Source organism: Chanodichthys erythropterus, chromosome 3, assembly GCF_024489055.1.
Source record: "Chanodichthys erythropterus isolate Z2021 chromosome 3, ASM2448905v1, whole genome shotgun sequence".
Taxonomy (NCBI): Eukaryota; Metazoa; Chordata; class Actinopteri; order Cypriniformes; family Xenocyprididae; genus Chanodichthys; species Chanodichthys erythropterus.
Window position 1 is genome coordinate 22535019 of NC_090223.1, and position 18186 is coordinate 22553204.

Here is an 18186-nt window from a genome sequence, read left to right on the forward strand (position 1 = left end):
AAACATACCGTAGCTTAACAATTACAAATACTTAACAATTACAAACAAATAACACAAACAAACACCCAACCAATACTAAAATTAATCACCACAACAGCTAAAACTAAATAATACATATAATAATAAAGAACATAAGGACATAACAGAATAGGCTCGCTGCAGCATGTATAAAACAGCATCATCCACTCCAATACGTTCTTGATAAGCAAACTGGAGGGGATCCTGTGCAGGTTCAGTTGCTGGTCTTAAAAGGTGCTCCATAGTTTTCAAAATGTGCGAAGTGAGTCCAACTGGTCTAAAATCATTCATCTCCTACCCTGCCTTACACTGGAACAAGACATGTTTTCCACAGCAGCTGCACTTTCCCAGCCTGAAGGCTGAAAATCCTCTGGAGAGGTACAGCTAATTGGGCTGCACACTCCTTGAGCAATCTCGGGCACACACCATCTGATCCCGCTGCTTTTCCTGGGCACAGTCTTCTAAGCTCTGACCTCACCTCTTCTACTGTAAAGGTCGGGGAGGGAGAGGCAGGTTTATAAGTTTCTACACATACAATAGTAGTGGATTTGCAGCACAAATGAGACAGTGATGACACTGATGATGGAATAGAAGGCAGGTTTACAGCTGCAGTACAGGTAACCCTAAAGGACCATTTCACACTTGTAATTTAGAAGCAGGGTTGGCATCGAGTTTTACCCAGGGTTATGAAACCCTGCTCCAGAGCAGGATTAGAGCTGTTTTTGCACCATTAACCCACCATCATTGAGGTACCAAACATGTGCCGTATGAAACGATGTGGTGTTACGACTAGATGCTTAGCAACCGAAAACCAATCACGTGCCTCATGTTCACATGCTTTGGACAGTCAACACAGCGCATTGTATAAGCTATCGTTTTAGGGTTTGAAGGGAAAAATGTCAAATGGCAACAGAAAATGCAACAATTTGAGTGAAGAAGAGAACATTTCATTCTTTATACTCTGAAAAGTCCATTCATAAAAGTCCATTATATCCATAAACTTAATAGTAGAGTCGTTAATTAATAATATGAGGATACACTATGCTAGAGCCTTTATGTAAACATATCGCGTGCTGCGTTCAGTGACACTCATGCAAATATGCAAATAAGAATGTTAACCCAGGGTATAAGAGTGTACAGTGTGAAATGGCAGCTTATGAAACCCAGGATCAGTTTTTAAAGGTGCTCTAAGCGATCCTGGGTGGAGTAACTTCCTGTTGACGTTCGAAGTGTTGTCAGTTTCAGTTTAATTTATTTATATAGCACATTTAAAAACAACCATGGTTGACCAAAGTGCTTAACAAAGTCTAGAAAATAAAAATAAAGAGTCACACAAATAAGACAAATACAGTAAAAAAACATCACAATGTCACAGCTCAACTCGACATAAAAGCCAAGGAATACAAATGTGTCTTAAGTAATGACTTAAAAATTCCAACAGTCTGAGCAGTTCTTATGTGTACAGGCAAACTATTCCACAAATTAGGTGTCACCACTGAAAAAGCTCAATCACCTTTATTTTTTAACCTAGTTCTTGGAACATTGAGAAGCACCTGATTGGATGACCTCAATGCTTTAACGGGAGCGTGAATATGGAAAAGCTCTGATAAATACTCAGGCGCCAACCCATTTAAAATCTTAAAAACAAACAATAAAATCTTGAAATCAATCCTGAAGCGGACAGGAAGCCAGTGTAGTGAAGCTAGGACAGGGGTAATGTGCTCATACTTTTTTGTCCCAGTCAAAAGCCGAGCTTTTGTCAAACAAAACAGAGGCTAGCTAGACCCTCCCTCCTCCCCCTCCCCTCCGTACTTCCTGAAACAGCCATGAACGTGCATTTAAAATCATTCTTGTTGGTTATTGGCTGCATGTTTATTATGTTTTATGGTCCAGGTTGGACCAGTTGTTTTTATTGCCGTTTTCGGAGCTTGTGGCGACTACAGAGACCGCGTTTTTTTTTACGGTGTGTTCAGGGGACAGGCAGCTAGCGGATAGTGAGGAGATGTTTGCTGTATGTGACAAAAAATGTTTTGGCCTAAAAACGCGTGACATCACTTAGAGCACCTTTAACCCTGAGTAAATTATAGGCCTAATCAGTGTAAAATGTGAAGCAAGATAACCCAGGACTCTGTTTACCCAGGTTTACAGTGACCCAGGGTTAACTATTTCAAGTGTGAAAACCCCTTCTGATGCATGTTGCTAATTTAGGGTGCATTTCCAGTACAACAATGTAATTTAGAAATTAAACAATTAGAAATTTAGAAATATCAGTCGTTCCACCACGTTGGTTAATGATGTCATGCAGGTAGTGGAGTAATAACTTCAGTTAATAATATGTTTAGGATACAATTAATGCCATATTTTTTGCTATAAAATGGCATCTAAGGATTAATTCTCATTTTTCTCAATTATTTTTGATTTATTTCCAGATTCAATCATAGGCTTGTTCTTATGTATTAGAGCAGTGGTTCTCAAACCTGTCCTGGAGTACCTGCACATTTTGTATGTCTCCCTATATCTGACACACCCATTTCAGGTCTTGCAGTCTCTACTAATGAGCTCATGAGTTGAATCAGGTGTGATAGATGAGGGAGACATACAAAACGTGCAGGGCTGGTGGTACTCCAGGACAGATCTGAGAACAACTGGAGCATGTACGCACATGTGCACTCTTCAAAAACACATTTCTTAGCAAACTAAATGATGTAAATGACATTTGTACAGTATGTACTATTCCAAATGAAAGATATAGGATTACTGAATGTCAGCTTGCTTATTTTGCAAGTCCTCATGTCATGCAAACAAGAAACTATGCTTCTAACCACAGGTTGAGTCTTGAAGTAAGAAAAGTATGTTTTAATCTGATACAATGGGTGTTTTTGAGAATGAAAAAGTCACTAGATTTGCCACAGATAGTTTGCTACACGTGACATGAGTTCTAGAGATCCGCAAAGGCATTAAACAAAACTGGCCCATACCTGAGATAGATGGAGTGTGTTACAAACTTTAAAGATCTTGGGGAAGAGAGCATAACATTAAGATATTAGGCTAAATTACTCCTGAATGTGAGTGGATGAAAAGTAAGCAATCATGACACATAGGTACAGTATAAGTGCCAAAAGACTTTTGCCCGGTTTCACAGACAAGGCTCAAACCTAGTCCCAAACTAAAATGCCTGCCTGCCAAAATAAAAATGTAGAAAACAAACTCAAATTCTTGACAAACAAAACAAAAGTACAAGGGATGGCTCACACTCCTTACCTAATGTGTCTATCAAACATACAGCATGTATATCACGTGACCAGTTGTAACTTAATGAAATTGTCTTTGTAACTTTTAAAATGGCCATTGGATTCCTATTTACCATGTTGTCATGTTTGACTCTAAAAATAGTTGGAGTTTTTGTGCTGAAGAAAGCTCAGGTTAGGTTATGGGTGGCTGTAGGCATGCACTACATTGACATATGAGCAATAACTGCTAATGCAGTGACAAATATCTTACTTATTCAGTAAATAGGTGCTAAAAAAGTTATGTTCTCCATGTGCAAGCTGTTGATTGTTTTTTGTTATTTTTTGCTATAAATTAAGCTCCTTCCTTTTTTTTAGAATGTAGGAAAACAGAGAAAAATATTAGAGCTATTTATGAATCAACTCTAAATGTGTTCTGATTGGTCTGATATGTGCCAATTGGCAGTTAAACTATAAAAGTGTTCTGACCCAATCATCTTTACTGCTGCCAAATGGCCAATCTGATTGTGACATCTATATATAACCATTATTTTGTAATCAAATTTGCTGGTCTTCAACGTAAATAGTTGTAAGTCACTTCAATGCATTTACATCAAAATATGATAAGGATTTATGCTGATATTGTCCTTTGGACAACTTTTGGAGGGCACTGTGTAAAAACATTGTTTTTTTAATACATAAACTGTAAATACATGTATAAAAGACTAAACCGTATATGCGATGTTGTTTATTTCTAACTATTCAGTTTTACTGAAATGTTTTGTACAGAGTTATACATTTGATATTGTTTAAATAATAATAATAAAATCTACTGCAACACTTTAAAGCTGTTTGAGTGTTTAATCTCCTAATATGTGCATGACTCAGTGTAAAGTCCAAGGCTCCTCCCCTTGCTGAAAACACACCTGTGTACTTTATGGTCTGGTTCACTTTATGAACCTCACCGTAAGAGACGTGAACGACTCTCTTCATACACTGAAGTACAGGTAAGATCCAATGAGATTACTGTAACTTTTGACTTGTAACTCTAAATGTTAGCTCACAATGTAAAGAGCAACAGATACAATACAAATTTTAAATAATATCCAGATGAGTGGCAGATATTTTAATGATGTAAGTATAATACAATTCCTGTTTGAAATATCTCTGTTCATTTTTAAGTTCGACCAACCGCTAAATGTTTATATATATATACTTTTTGAGAAACATGTCTGAAAATCTGCCCTGAAACCTGCTAGATAAATATTTAGAGTGGTCTGATGATGACATGGGGTTTCTGGTTGAACTTGTTCTTCCTCATACCACACTGTGTTGACACTGAATAGAGGTCTATGGAGATCCCCATTACACTGAATGGAATGCACATTATATAAGCATTGCAAATATTTACATGGGCACAAAGCTGAAGCTTTGCTCTATAAATGATATAGTCAATGAAGAAAGTCAAGTTAAGAGGACAGCATAATATGATTTTACCCTGGTATGTTGGGTTAAATGAGTCTGACGCATATCGGCAATAATTTTCTGATCTCTTAATGTGTTTCATTCCTACATCAGACCATCACCGGTCCCTTGTTCATAAGTACTGGGATAAAGCAGGCTATACAAATGTCCTATTTCTGCACACTTTGTATTTATGTACATATAATAATTACAATGTACTTAATGTGTTCATGTTGTAATGCAAAAGACTTGTGCTGTAATTGAGGTGGGATACAGTAAGTTTTGGTGGTATTGGCATGGGTTAGTTTAACCAAAAATGAAAATTCTGTCATGAATTACTCACCCTCATGTCGTTCCACACCCGTAAGACCTTCATTCATCTTCAGAACACAAATTAAGATATTTTTGATAAAATCTGATGGCTCAGTAAGGCCTCCATTGACAACAAGATAATTAACACTTTCAATACCCAGGAAGGTTAATACATATTTAAAACAGTTCATGTGAGTACAGTGGTTCAACCTTAATGTTATAAAGCAACAAGAATACATTTTGTGCACCAAAAAAAACCCAAAATAACGACTTTATTCAACAATATCTAGTGATGGGCGATTTCAAAACACTGCTTCATTAAGCTTTGAAGCTTTATGAATCTTTTGTTTTTAAATCAGTGGTTCGGAGTGCTAAAGTCACGTGATTTCAGTAAACAAGGCTTCGTTATGTGATAAGTGTTTCGAAATCTCAATGGTTCACCACTGGGGGGCGTGACTTTGGCAGTTTGATACACGTTCCGAACCACTGTCTCGAAACAAAAGGTTCGTAAAGCTTCATGAAGCAGTGTTTTGAAATCGCCCTTCACTAGATATTGTTGAATAAAGTTATTTTGTTGTTTTTATGGCGCACAAAAAGTATTCTCATCGCTTCATAACATTAAAGTTCAACCACTATAGTTACATTGACTATTTTAACAATGTCTACTACATGGGCCTTTAACGTTGCAGGTCAGAAAGCTCTGGGATTTCATCAAAAATAGTTTAATTTGTGTTCCAAATATGAATAAAGGTCTTTCAGGTGTGGAGCGACACAAGGGTGAGTAATTAATGACAGAAATTTCAATAATTTTTTAACACAATTAAAAGTGGGACCCAGTTTGTTTTATAAATGTTGTAATTAAATGTGATTTGCAATACAGAATAGTACTTTCAGTTATTTTCGCTGTTGTGATCTTTCAAGGATGGAATCTAGCATCAGTCTCCTGTCCGAGAAGCACTTCCTGTGCTCTCTGTGTGAGGACATCTTCAGCAACCCAGTGACAACACCCTGTGGACACAGCTTCTGCAAAACGTGTCTGCGCGTGCACTGGAGCCGCAGCGGGACAGATGAGTGTCCGCTCTGTAGGAGGGCCTTTGGCTCCAGACCACATATCAGTGTGAACCGCATACTAGCGGATGTCACTGAAAACTACAGAAAGACACGTTTGGCTGCTAAATCGAAGTTCTTTAGTATGGATGAACTTCAGGATGAACCTGTGAGTACATTTTTTAAGTAGCTTAATCCTTTAATACTCTAATACAACATTCCTAAAAAAGTAATTTGACAATTTTGTGGTTTTGTTCTTCACTCATGCAAACAGAAAACTGCAGGGGAGGTGGATCAAATGGTTCAGGAAAGAGTTCAGAAGATTGAGAGACTTCAGAGTTCCTTAAAGATCCTAAAGGTACGTGACCGAGCACGACACAGCGTTTAAAACCATGACAACGATTCATATCAGTAAATGAAAACCAACTGTTTTATTTTTTTTTTTGCTTGGTAATCTCATTTTTTGAACCAAATTGTTTCTAAAAGAGAAACTGTTCTTCCTCAAAACAGAGCTCATGTCTCCGAGAGGTTCAGGAAAGTCAGAGGGTGTTTTCTTCTTTGTTGAGCGCCTTAGAGAAGAGCCATAAACTGGTAGTGGCAGCAGTTGAGCAGAAACAAAAAGAGGCGGAGAAAAGAGTTGAAAGACTTGTAAAAGACCTAGAGAAAGAAATCCTTGAGCTGGAAAATGGACACACCAACCCAGAGCACTTGAATGACAAGGAGCGTCTTAAAAAGGTAATCACTCTTTGCTTTGTGTTACTTTGTCTAGTCTTTGAATTCATTGTTAAGAGTAAAGGAATTGCTCTCATGTTGTTTCAAAACTGTATACTCTAATTTTTTCAGTAGAACATGAATTTTTTTGAAGAATCTTTATGCTGCTTTCCACACAACTACTGATTAGTGATAATGTCTGCTCCTATAATAATCAACTATAATTACTTTAACAGCTTAAAGAGAAGAACAAACTGCAATTTACTCTTGTTCTTATCATTAAATCTTCCGCTCTGCTATAACTCTCATGTCTCATTCTCCATCCCATAAACTGCCACATCACATTTGGTTATGAAATCAACACAATGATTTACATTGAATCATGTTTTTATATCAGTCTGATCCCCTCATGGCTTCACAGCCATGCACAGGCTCTACTCTTCACCACAATGGTAACCTCCACAAAACGACAACATAACAGAAAACCCTAGTACAAAATCCCAGTAAACACCTCCTATATTAATTTTGTGCAAAAACACACAAAATAACTTTCAGGGTTAGTTTTCCCCAATACCGTTTGCCTGAGTTCCATAGTTTCCATGGTTTTTGATTAATCATGTACCTGTTTCTGTTCCAGTTGATTAGCTCACTCTGTGTATATAGCCCTCATTTTCTGTTCATTGCTGTCCGTTTTTTCGTCAATTTTAAATTGGTTGTTTTTATCTCGTTCTCCTGTGTTTATTAGGTGCTCCTGAGTTTCTGTTATCTTATGAGTTTCTGTTATCTTATTTGTAAAGCTATAAATAAACGACTGCTGTATCAGATCCTGCCTCTCAACTCTCCTTTCTGCAACCACCCGTGACAGAAGTATGGACCAACTACAAAGAGGATTAAAGAAGAATGGATCTACCAGCAGTCCAGCTTCTCTGCTTAGAGCAGGAAGATCATGGACCACACAAGAGACTTTTTAGATCTGACGTGTCTTACCAACTTTCCTGATGGATCCATATGTATCAACAAGTTTAAACGAGCAAACTAAGGCATGCCTGCCTGGTGATGGTCCTATTGACACATTCATTGAGTTTGTGGAGTGGATGCTGGTCAACTGCAGGTCCCTGATTACCGTCGGACTCGCACAAGATGGAGTCTGACCAGGTGCTTGAGCTGGCAACATTATCCATTCTTGTGGATGTCCTCGTTAAGTATGAGGGGATGGATTGGCGCCCCGCCCATACTCCTGCCACTGAGGATGAGCTGTGTCTGGCCTCTGTAAAGTTTTATGAGGAAGTAGAAGGGGTTATTCCCCAAAGTCTCCTGCATCCCCGCTGGTCCCACCTAGTACCAAGTCTCCTGCATCTCTGATGGTTCCAACCAGCCTCCCTCTCCTGCCTCCTCTACCTAAGTGAAGCTCTGGCTCTGCCTAAGCCACAGACTTTCGGGCCTCCACCCCTTCAGCTCTGTCGGACTCTGCCTTCCCTCCGGCTCCGCCTTGGTCTTCAGTCCCACCAGCTCTGCCTCAGTCCTCCGTCATCCTGGGTCCACCTTGGCTGCTCGTCATTGCAACTCCGCCTTGGCCTCTAGGACCTACAATGTCACCAAGTCTCTATGTCTCCTTGGCTCCGCCTGGGTCCCCAACTCTCCTGGCTACACTGTTGGTGGTCGGACCTCTGACTCCACCCTGGCTCCTCCTTCCATTGGTTCTGCCGTGGGCCTTCGTCCTGGCTGTACTTTTGGTCACCTGTATCCTCCATCTATCATCACCTTTCTGGCTCCTCCATCCATCATCTCAACCATGGTGTTTCCCTCTGCCAACTTCTCCCAAGCCCATCTGTCTCTTGTTCTACGTCCACCTCCAGAACCCACATCCTCTGTTGGACTATATTGTTACAGCGCGAGGATGGGCCTTTTGGGAGAGGGATGTAATGTCAGGGTTATGTTTTGTTTCATTGTGTTTTGGTTTCGTTTTCTGTCCATGTCCAAAATTAACTGTTGGATTTTGAGGCATTTATTTTGGTATGCCTAATTTAAGGGATATTCTTAGATTTTATTACAATAGCATGGTTATTAATTTTTCTGATATTTGCAAAGCAACTGAATTAATTTTTTAGAGTGTTGATGGTCACTAGGTTTTAAACTTTCATTTTATGGAAAAGAGCAGTGTGAAATTCTTTAAAAGTTTTCCTTTGTGTTACATGGATAAAATATGGATTTGAAGCAACATGAGGGCAATGACAGAATTTTCAGGTTAGGTGAATTATTCCTTTAATCATGTATTACATAGTAAAGAATAATTGGTCTATTTTCATCTACAGAGCTTCAGTCATATACCTCAAGTGATGAGAGACTGGTCCAAAGTCACACTGGAGACTGATCCTTGTGTTGGCTTCACCAGCCAGGCTATGGTTGACTTCATGGATACAGTCACAGTGGAAGCTAAAAGAATTTCTAAAGCTGGTATGATTGAAATGACATTATGCTTTTGCCTGTTAGTACTAAACATATTTCTCACAGCTTCTTCCATTTATGAAGCTTATGCTTTTTAAGCAGTTAAAGCATTTATACATCCATGCTCTGGGGTCAAAATCTGTAAAATTTCAATGCATAATCACCTTTTGCTTCTAAAAAGGGCCAAAATATTTCTGCCACAGAATGAAAAAAATAATAATATTAAAAATGCTACTTTTTATCCCACAAGTCTGACTTTTTCCTTGCAATTGTGATTTTATATCTCACAACAGAGTTATAAACTTTGAATAGCAAGAAATAGAGTCAGAATTATAACTTACAAAGTCGCAATTGAGTTATAAAGTCCAAACTGTTGAAGATAACTAAATCTTAAACTAAACTGTGACCTTTGAGTGCAGATTAAATGTAAGAATGTAATACTTTTAGCAAGCTAGCATACTTTTTTATGCCATTTACTGTATGATTCATGTGCAATGTGTTACTTTTTCAGAACTGAAGAGGCTGCAGAAGTACTCAGGTGTGTTTTCATTGATGTTTTTATAGAATTGGTTTTCTGTCATTTCGAGTTTCTCTAGAAAGCCAATCATCTGTCTTCCTTTTCAGCTGATATTAATCTAAATCCCCGGACAGCTCACGCTTACCTCTACATCTCTGAGGACCGAAAGGAGGTGAGACATGCGAACAAGAGACAAGAAGTCCCAGAGAACCCCAAGAGGTTTGACCGAGTGGCCAATGTAATGTCTAAGGAAGCATTCAGCTATGGAAGACACCTTTGGGAAGTGGATGTTGGAGACAAATCTGACTGGGATTTGGGCGTAGCCAAACAATCTGCCAACAGGAAGGGAAAATTCACAATATGTCCAGCCAATGGCTTCTGGACACTTAGCTTAAAGAATGGCACCCAGTATGTTGCTAACACTTTCCCTCCAACTTCCTTTAGCCTCAGTCAAAAGCCCAAAAAAGTGTCTATTTACCTGGACTACGAGGAGGGACGCGTGTCTTTCTATTGTTTGGATACCGGGACTCATATCTACACTTTCAAAGATACTTTCACAGATAAGCTCCACCCCATCTTCAGCCCGGGACGACCCCACGGGGAAAAGAACACTGCTCCCCTTATCATCAGCAGCAGCTGTTGCAGCATCTGAAACAATATGCTAGCCATTACAGCTTTCACTTTCCTTACCACTGCCATTACAGGATTAACTGTTATTATATAACTATTATTACACATATTCCTTTTTATTTATTACCAGTGCTTGATAAAGCCTTATTTAACTGTTATTTTAATGATTACAGACATGAAGGATACCTCAAACTATGTGACTTTTTCAGGAGAGGCGGATATTTTTTTGAAGGCGATCAAACTTACCCTTGACCTATGGGGGACAATATAACAAGCAAAAAATCCCATTGACTTTCATTAAAGGAGGGAGCAAAGACATGTCTAGAGACTAGAATATCGTGACCTGGTGGTCGACAATTTGACTTGGGTTAATAAGTACCCACCTAGCAACTGTCCAGAATATTCTAGTAACCCCTTGTGAAAAAGAAGTGCTCTTAAAATTACAGAATGTACATAAATTCTTTAAAGTATATTTAAAAAAAAAAAAACTGTACTTGCAGATAATATAAAATGAAAGGCCACAGTAAGTCAAAGTACATTTTCTAGACTGTTTCTTAGAAGACTTTTAAAAAGTTTTCTTATTAATAATGTCAGTTTTTTTTGTTTTGTTTTTTTTTTTACAAGGGATTGCTTAGAAACATGCTAAAAAAATCACTCAGAACACATTTTCAACACTGGCAACCACAAAACACTGTAGCATCATAGTGATATGAGTTTTGTGTGGGCAAGTACCACTTAGATATTCTCATGAAAATGTAAAAAATCTAGTTATTATGACAATTTAAAATAATCATTTGATGATGATCCATTTCTTTAAATGAACAAAATGATTTGAATCCAAACTTTTGAAAAAGTAAAAGTTTCTATTATCCAAAATGTACAATAGCTTCAATTGTACTTTCTTATTTATTTATTACTTAAATGTTATTTATTACTTTACACATATTCCATTGTCATACAGACATAAAAGTAAGACGTTAACATACTTGTGCTTGTGCTGTGAACTTTTATGAAAGCGAAATGAATGAAAGGTAGTAAGAAACGATGGAGTTCACTTCAAGGAACAAGAAGGCGAAGGATGAAAAAGGACTGGATGGATGGATGGGTTGGGTTGGGGATCGAGGAGCGCGAGGGCGAGAGAACAGCGAGTCATTGTGCTGGTACACCAGGCACTGGGAGACACACTCAAGACACATTAACGCATTCACACAGTGACACGAACATAAGCGCATGCTTCTGCCCACCGCTACACAGACCCGAGCTGGCATCCCAGAAGGCAGCACTTAACTCCTATCCTTGCCTCTGAAACATACAACCCAAGTGACATTCACCCAGGCTGAGCCTCTCCAGAGCTCTGAATCTATAGGTTTCACCTCCATCGCAGGTTTATGGCATTTCAGGTCAAGCTCTGTATCCAGATCGAAGGCACCCAACGCAAGAAGGTGGAGGATTAGCAGATGAGTGGCTGTGGAAGGAGTTAAACTTCAGGAACTTCCTTGTCAATCAGGTAACAACAATTTCAGTCACTTATCATGAAAATCAGAGATTAATAGTTCAGTAAATAACTTGATATGTTACTTAAAGGCTATTTTTAAACAGCATTTGAGTGTTCTTCAAGGCTAAATGCTTATGCAGCACTGTTACAGCAGCATTCAGATTTTGGACATAAACAGACCCAAGTCTGCTTGGCCCACTCTGAACGTTTCAAAGAAAGCTTCTTGTGTCCAGAGGCTCCTCATGTTTTTCTGAGATAATCCACTCACCCCACCAGGCGTAGCTCTACACCCACCACAGTGTGAAAAGGACCCATTCTCTCGGATGTATAGTGAATCCAGTAACACTCACTGTACATAACAGTGCCTAAATATTTATGTGTAAAACCACATGAATATTTAAAGGAATGTTTTGGGTTACAAGTTAAAATGCATAAACAGCATTTGTGGGATAATATTGATTTCCACTGACAATTATCTTCTTAAAAAAAACAAACAAATAAACAAAAACACATGGCACAATGCAATACAATACACTGCAAAAAGAATTGTTGGTTTAACTTAAAAAAGTAAGTTACCTGGATGCCTTAAAATTGAGTTAACACAATGAAGGTGATTGGTTTAATCAACAGAAACTCAAGATATTATTTTATCTGAACCACATTAATTATCTAAGGACATCAGAGATGACAGACAGTTGTGCGGTGTGAAAAGAATCTTTAAAATCTTTAAAGTCATACAGTGTGTGGGTGGCACTAGACATTACGCTTGTTAGCATGTGACTAGTTTTGACATAACCACGTACTGATCTTGTCTTTCTGTAATCTAATCTTTCATCTTCAACGTCATAACCACATAACACTAGTAAACCAGACGAACGACACACACATTAACACAAGAAAGGCACCTGTTGACCTTCTATTAACAGGAACGCATATCCTAAAGTTCATTCACCTAGATAAGTATTTCCACTTCAAGGTCGATTAAGACAACTGTACAGCTTACATAATAAACATGTGTACAGAGTAATACAATAGTACATTAACAGAAACCCAAGTTTCAAATTTAAACCCTCTGGAATGCTGAAACCCATTTACTTATTTATTTATTTATTTATTACTGTAACAGCAAGTTTTGCTCATTTTAAAACAAATTGAGAGACAAATTGAAATTATGTTGTACTATTGTTATTGACATTGCTCTCAGAAAATAAATTTGGACAAATTTTACCTTTAATGGGACCTGTTGTTGACACTAGGGTAGTACCCTCAAAGGGGCATCTTTGTACCCCTAAACAGTTCACAGTTGTAGCTTAAGGCTACATAATCCTATTCTAAGGTGCTTATATGCACCTTTTAGGGGTAGATAAGGTACAAAGTCCCTTTGAGGTGAAGGTACAATGCTTTCTGGTAGATTATGCCACAAATTCGGTAGATAGAGCTTAACTCAGGTGTGTCTAATCCTGCTCCTGGAAGGCCACCTCCCAGCAAACCTTAATTCCAACCCCAGTTAATCACACCTGAACCTGCTAATCAAGGTCTTCCAGATCAAGTGTGGGTATCTGCAGGTCGGAGTAATGGGCGAGCCAAAAGGTAGTGGGTGTCCCGGAAGGTCTTTACAATTGGTTGCAAAACCTGCCTGTTAGGGAGTGGAGTAGGGTTAGGGGTTAGTTTCTTTTGTAGCACTGTGTACCTTTCGGCACACCCCTACCTTTTGGAAAACCATATTTCTCCAATCTGCAGCTATTCCAGTCTCTTCCAGCTTAAGAGAAACTTTCAGGCTGGTGTTTTGGCATGTTGGAACTAAATTTTGAAGGACATTGGCCCTCAAGAAGCAGGACTGGACACCCCCGGTTTAAATTGTGCCCATACCCTATCTTCAAGACAAGGGCTTCCATTTCTGCTCCATGAGGGCCACTTTTCTGGAGTTTAGCTCCAAAACACCTGCCTGGAAGTTTCTAGTCATCCTGAAGGCCTTCATTGGCTGGTTCAGGTGTGCTTGATTGGAGATAGAGCTAAACTTTGATGTAAAGTGGCCCTCCGGGAGCAGGAATGGGCATGCCTGATTCTGAATGTTTAGTACGATTTTGAAGAGTTTGAAGAATTTTGAAGAATTCATGTCAAGATTGCAAGTTCTATCAGTATGTGTTCTTAGAGTAACAGTAACTTATACTCTTTCATCTGTTCCAATCTTTAGGTCCACTTGCCAGTCTACGCTGTTTCTTTATTGGAACCTACTTACAAAGAAAGGGAAAGGACTTTTTCTTCGCGCTTCTCGCTGACCTTGAAGTGTATCGAAGGTTTTCTTCTGTGCCATCCATTGGACTCTTCCAAGTTATCATTCTTGGAAAAGATTAATTATGGCAACCACCGGCATGCAGCTGCTCGGCTTGGTCCTGTCCATCATCGGCTGGGTGGGCGGGTTCCTGGTGTGCACCCTGCCCATGTGGAGGGTCACAGCCTTCATCGGCAACAACATTGTAACGGCACAGATCACATGGGAGGGCCTGTGGATGAATTGCATCTGGCAGAGCACAGGGGAGATTCAGTGCAAGGTGTATGACAGCCTGCTGGCTCTTCCCAGTGACATGAAGGCCGCCCGAGGTCTTACGGTTCTCGCTTTGCTCATCTGCACCCTGTCGCTCACACTGGGTGTTCTGGGAATCAAGTGCACCGAGTGCGTGGGCCTCCCAAGCCTCAAGGCACGCTTGGCCCGCGTGTCCGGTGTGCTCTTTGTCATCGCGGGGTTCCTCATCCTCGTACCCGTCTGCTGGACGGCCCATTCCATCATCAGGGATTTCTATGACCCCTATGTGGCGGCCCCTCACAAACGTGAGCTCGGCCCCGCTCTCTACCTGGGCTGGGGAGGTTCAGCATTGCTGTTGATTGGTGGATCACTCCTCTACGCAGGGTCCAATCCTCCCGGGATTCCCTCCTCTCCTACATTTAGCAGTGGTGAGAGCAGCCCACGCCGAGCGGGTGGACCTGCCCAGGTCAAGGGTTATGTTTAACGACCAGCAGCGGCACGCCAGTTCCCGAAAGCCTTCTCTGCTAGAGTTTCCCATTGTGATAGATTCAAGTTAATTCTCCTCTATTTTTTATCATTCAGAATATTTCTGTAGTATGATGGAGGTAGTGAATAGAAATGTGAAATCAAGTTTCCTTGCCACCTCTAATGTCCACTTATAAGTCTGTCTTTTTCTGTATTTGTCTGTTATGTTATTCAATAATAAAACCTTAAATCCTTTAGTGTCTTCTCTGAATTCTTTGGAAGTCCGTCTGTTCAAGAAGAAGATGCTGATGATTCCACTTAGTATCCCACATCCTGTGTAGCACAGACACATTTACTTGTGTTAGATACAGTAAGATACTTAAAGGGACAGACAGTTCAAATAAATAATTCTCATCATTTATTCACTCTCATGTCATTCCAAACCTATATGACTTTCTTTCATATCATAAACACAAATGAATTCAACATTTTTGTCCCTCCATTGAAAGTCCACCATGCATGCCTGATGCATACAAACCTCAGCTTCCTGCCATATTTGATGTGCTCTATATGTGTATGCATTGATTCATATGAATAAAAGCCTAAATCTGCTCATCAGATAAACTGATCTTGTCTCTTAGGAAGACTTGTATTAAACGGCTTGATTCATATGGATAACTTTTGCGATGTCTTTATTAACTTTTTAAACCGTCTTAAGGTATGCTGGAATGGAATTTCAATGGAGGAACAGAAATCTCTCAAGTTTCATTAAAAATATCTTCATTTGTGTTTTGAAGATGAACAAAAGCTTATAAGTTTGGGATGAAATGAGGGTTAGTAAATGATGACAGAATTTAAATTTTTGGGTGAACTGTCCCTTTAAGGTGTTAACATTATTTAAAGGAATACCACACATAAAATATTCCTACTATCTAAGAGGTGTCAATCAAAATATTTGTTCTTAAAGGAAAATTATCCTAAAAATTAAGGAAAAAAATAGTTCAAACCCTGTATGATTTTCTTTCTTCACAAAATAGATATTCTGACATTTTTGTCCATACAATGAAGGTCAATGGGGCTCAAACAACATTATAGTAGTTTACAACATAATAGTCTATTGATATGGTGTAGAATATCTAAAGACCAAGGTAACTTATGAGATGTGTTCATAATTTAATGATAGCAAATGTGCAGATGTACAGATATAGTTGAATTGAAACTAACCCTTCCCAGGTGAAAAAATACTATAGTAATTTATAGTAAATACTACAGTGTTTATACAATACAATTGTAGTATACTGTATATTATTGTATTTACAGCACTTTGTTAATGAATGCTACAGCATACTGTAATTTTAATTATAGTGAATTGATCAACTGTAATAAATACTGTGGTATACTTTAGTTTTTATTACAGAAAACTGTGTATTGTAGTATAATATACCCTATAGTTATAGAAAACTTAGTACAACACGGAGTAAAGTCATATTACTATAGTTGTTATAGAATTACCACAACAAATTAATTCAAGTACTTTACTATAGTATGGTTCAAAAACACTATAGTATTTACTATAAATTACTACAGTATTTTTTCACCTGGGTTATTTTACAAAAAATGTATTCAAAAACATTAGTATTTGAAAATGTGCACTGTCCTTCAGCAAGCCTGCTGGTAAGTTTCATAACTGACTCTGAGTGGAAAAACTATCATATTTGAGGATTTTGGTGTTAATTCAGACCGACAGACTGATGAATCTGCTAATGCTAATGCTAGCATAGCTTGAATAGTCACAGCTACTATCTTTATGTTTCTTTCCGCCGGACATTCAACACACAAACTTTAACATGACATTGCGACAATCCTTTTCAGTTCAATTAAACCTATTGTTTTGTTATTGTCTTAAATCAGTTATCTTACATTAGCTTGTCAGTGCATCTGAGCTAAAGCTATTTTCAGGCCTCTTTTTCACAAGCTACAAGAAACATGAGCAAGTGTTTTAAAATAACACTTTTGTTAATCGGCCAAAGCAGACAACCTAAAATTAGGCCTGAATGATATTGGTCTTTTACTAGACATGTCTATAAAACAGAAGGATCTTTTGATAACAATGAAAGGCAAAGTAATGAAAAGAACAGCTGGAATTATCCAATTAACTTTTGATTTTACTCATTTAATGAATTCAAAACTGGAATATAAAATGCAGATTCTCATTTAACCGGATTATAACATGCAATAATATCTTAAATTAGTCTTTTTAAGTTAAAGATCATTCACAAGGTTTGGGATTTACAGAATCACTGATGCACATTTATGTTGCATATATACTGTAAACCTCTGCCCTATCTCATGTAAAGTCTGATGAAGACATTCTTGGCTCATGTTGTCTTGACTCTCTGAGCATCTCTGGCTGTTGTTATGGGGGCTGCTTCTATAGACAGCAGTACAATACCACTGTATGCTGCAGCACCAGCACAGCTTTTACAATAGCTGCATTGTTTACTGCGCCAGGTAGTGACTCATGTATGACCTAATGCTACGAGTGAAAATCCGGGGTTGTAAAATATAGAAAAGTGCTTATTGTTGTCTTGACTGCTAGGGAATAAGGGATGAAGAAGCCTAAGGGGGGTGTGGTTGGCACAAGGGCTTATTTTATATTTTGGACAACGTGTCTGCCAGGGTGACACATGTTGTGCCCCAGTTGACCTATACACTACATACTTATACTATATGCATTCTTCCATCAAGTGTATGAACGTTATTAAAAATATGAAGGTTATTTTGTCATCCATCATCAGTTTCACTCCTGCACTAAGTTAAGCTGTGACAGTTGAGTGCACGAAGTGTTCAACATTCTTATTGGATGTAATTTTCAGTGAGAACACACACAAAATGGCTTAGTGTGCATAAGTACACAAAGTGGGTCAGGGCATTGTTATATTCAGGTAGCTCCAGTTGTTACAGCATTGTTTTAATGCAACAAATATACAAATGATGTAACTGAAGCACTGAAATGCTCGATTCTCAACTACCATATGATCAATAAAACATTAATTTGTTTTGTTGGTGTAGCACTAGAATGGGCAAAAAATAAATAAATAAAAATAAAATAATAATAAAACAATATGCTACATTTTCCACGTGCACACATGCACACACACACGTAAAATGACAACACATCAAAAAATGATAATACTACTGTTTTATTCTATTAAATAGCCTAAAGAAACATTAATTATAATCTAAAAACTGTCAGGTAAGGGATGAGGTGAGGACAAAAGGCTTTTATTTGGGGTAAAGCAAAACAAAATAAAACAAATACTAGTGAGGA

The 18186-nt window shown here is 38.4% G+C and overlaps 2 protein-coding genes across 2 annotated transcripts; both read left to right on the forward strand.

The window, feature by feature from the left end:
• Positions 1-4219: 4219 nt before the first annotated feature.
• Positions 4220-10409, forward strand: btr02 (bloodthirsty-related gene family, member 2). Its single transcript, XM_067381379.1, has 7 exons — positions 4220-4252; positions 5943-6237; positions 6343-6426; positions 6579-6803; positions 9092-9233; positions 9736-9762; positions 9849-10409. Exons 2-7 carry the CDS (start codon positions 5944-5946, stop codon positions 10391-10393), a joined length of 1317 nt encoding a protein of 438 aa, XP_067237480.1. The 5' UTR covers positions 4220-4252; position 5943; the 3' UTR covers positions 10394-10409.
• A 3801-nt stretch (positions 10410-14210) lies between these two features.
• On the forward strand, positions 14211-15048 carry cldnk (claudin k). Its single transcript, XM_067381380.1, has one exon. It carries the CDS (start codon positions 14224-14226, stop codon positions 14872-14874), a length of 651 nt encoding a protein of 216 aa, XP_067237481.1. The 5' UTR covers positions 14211-14223; the 3' UTR covers positions 14875-15048.
• The last annotated feature ends 3138 nt before the right edge of the window (positions 15049-18186 follow it).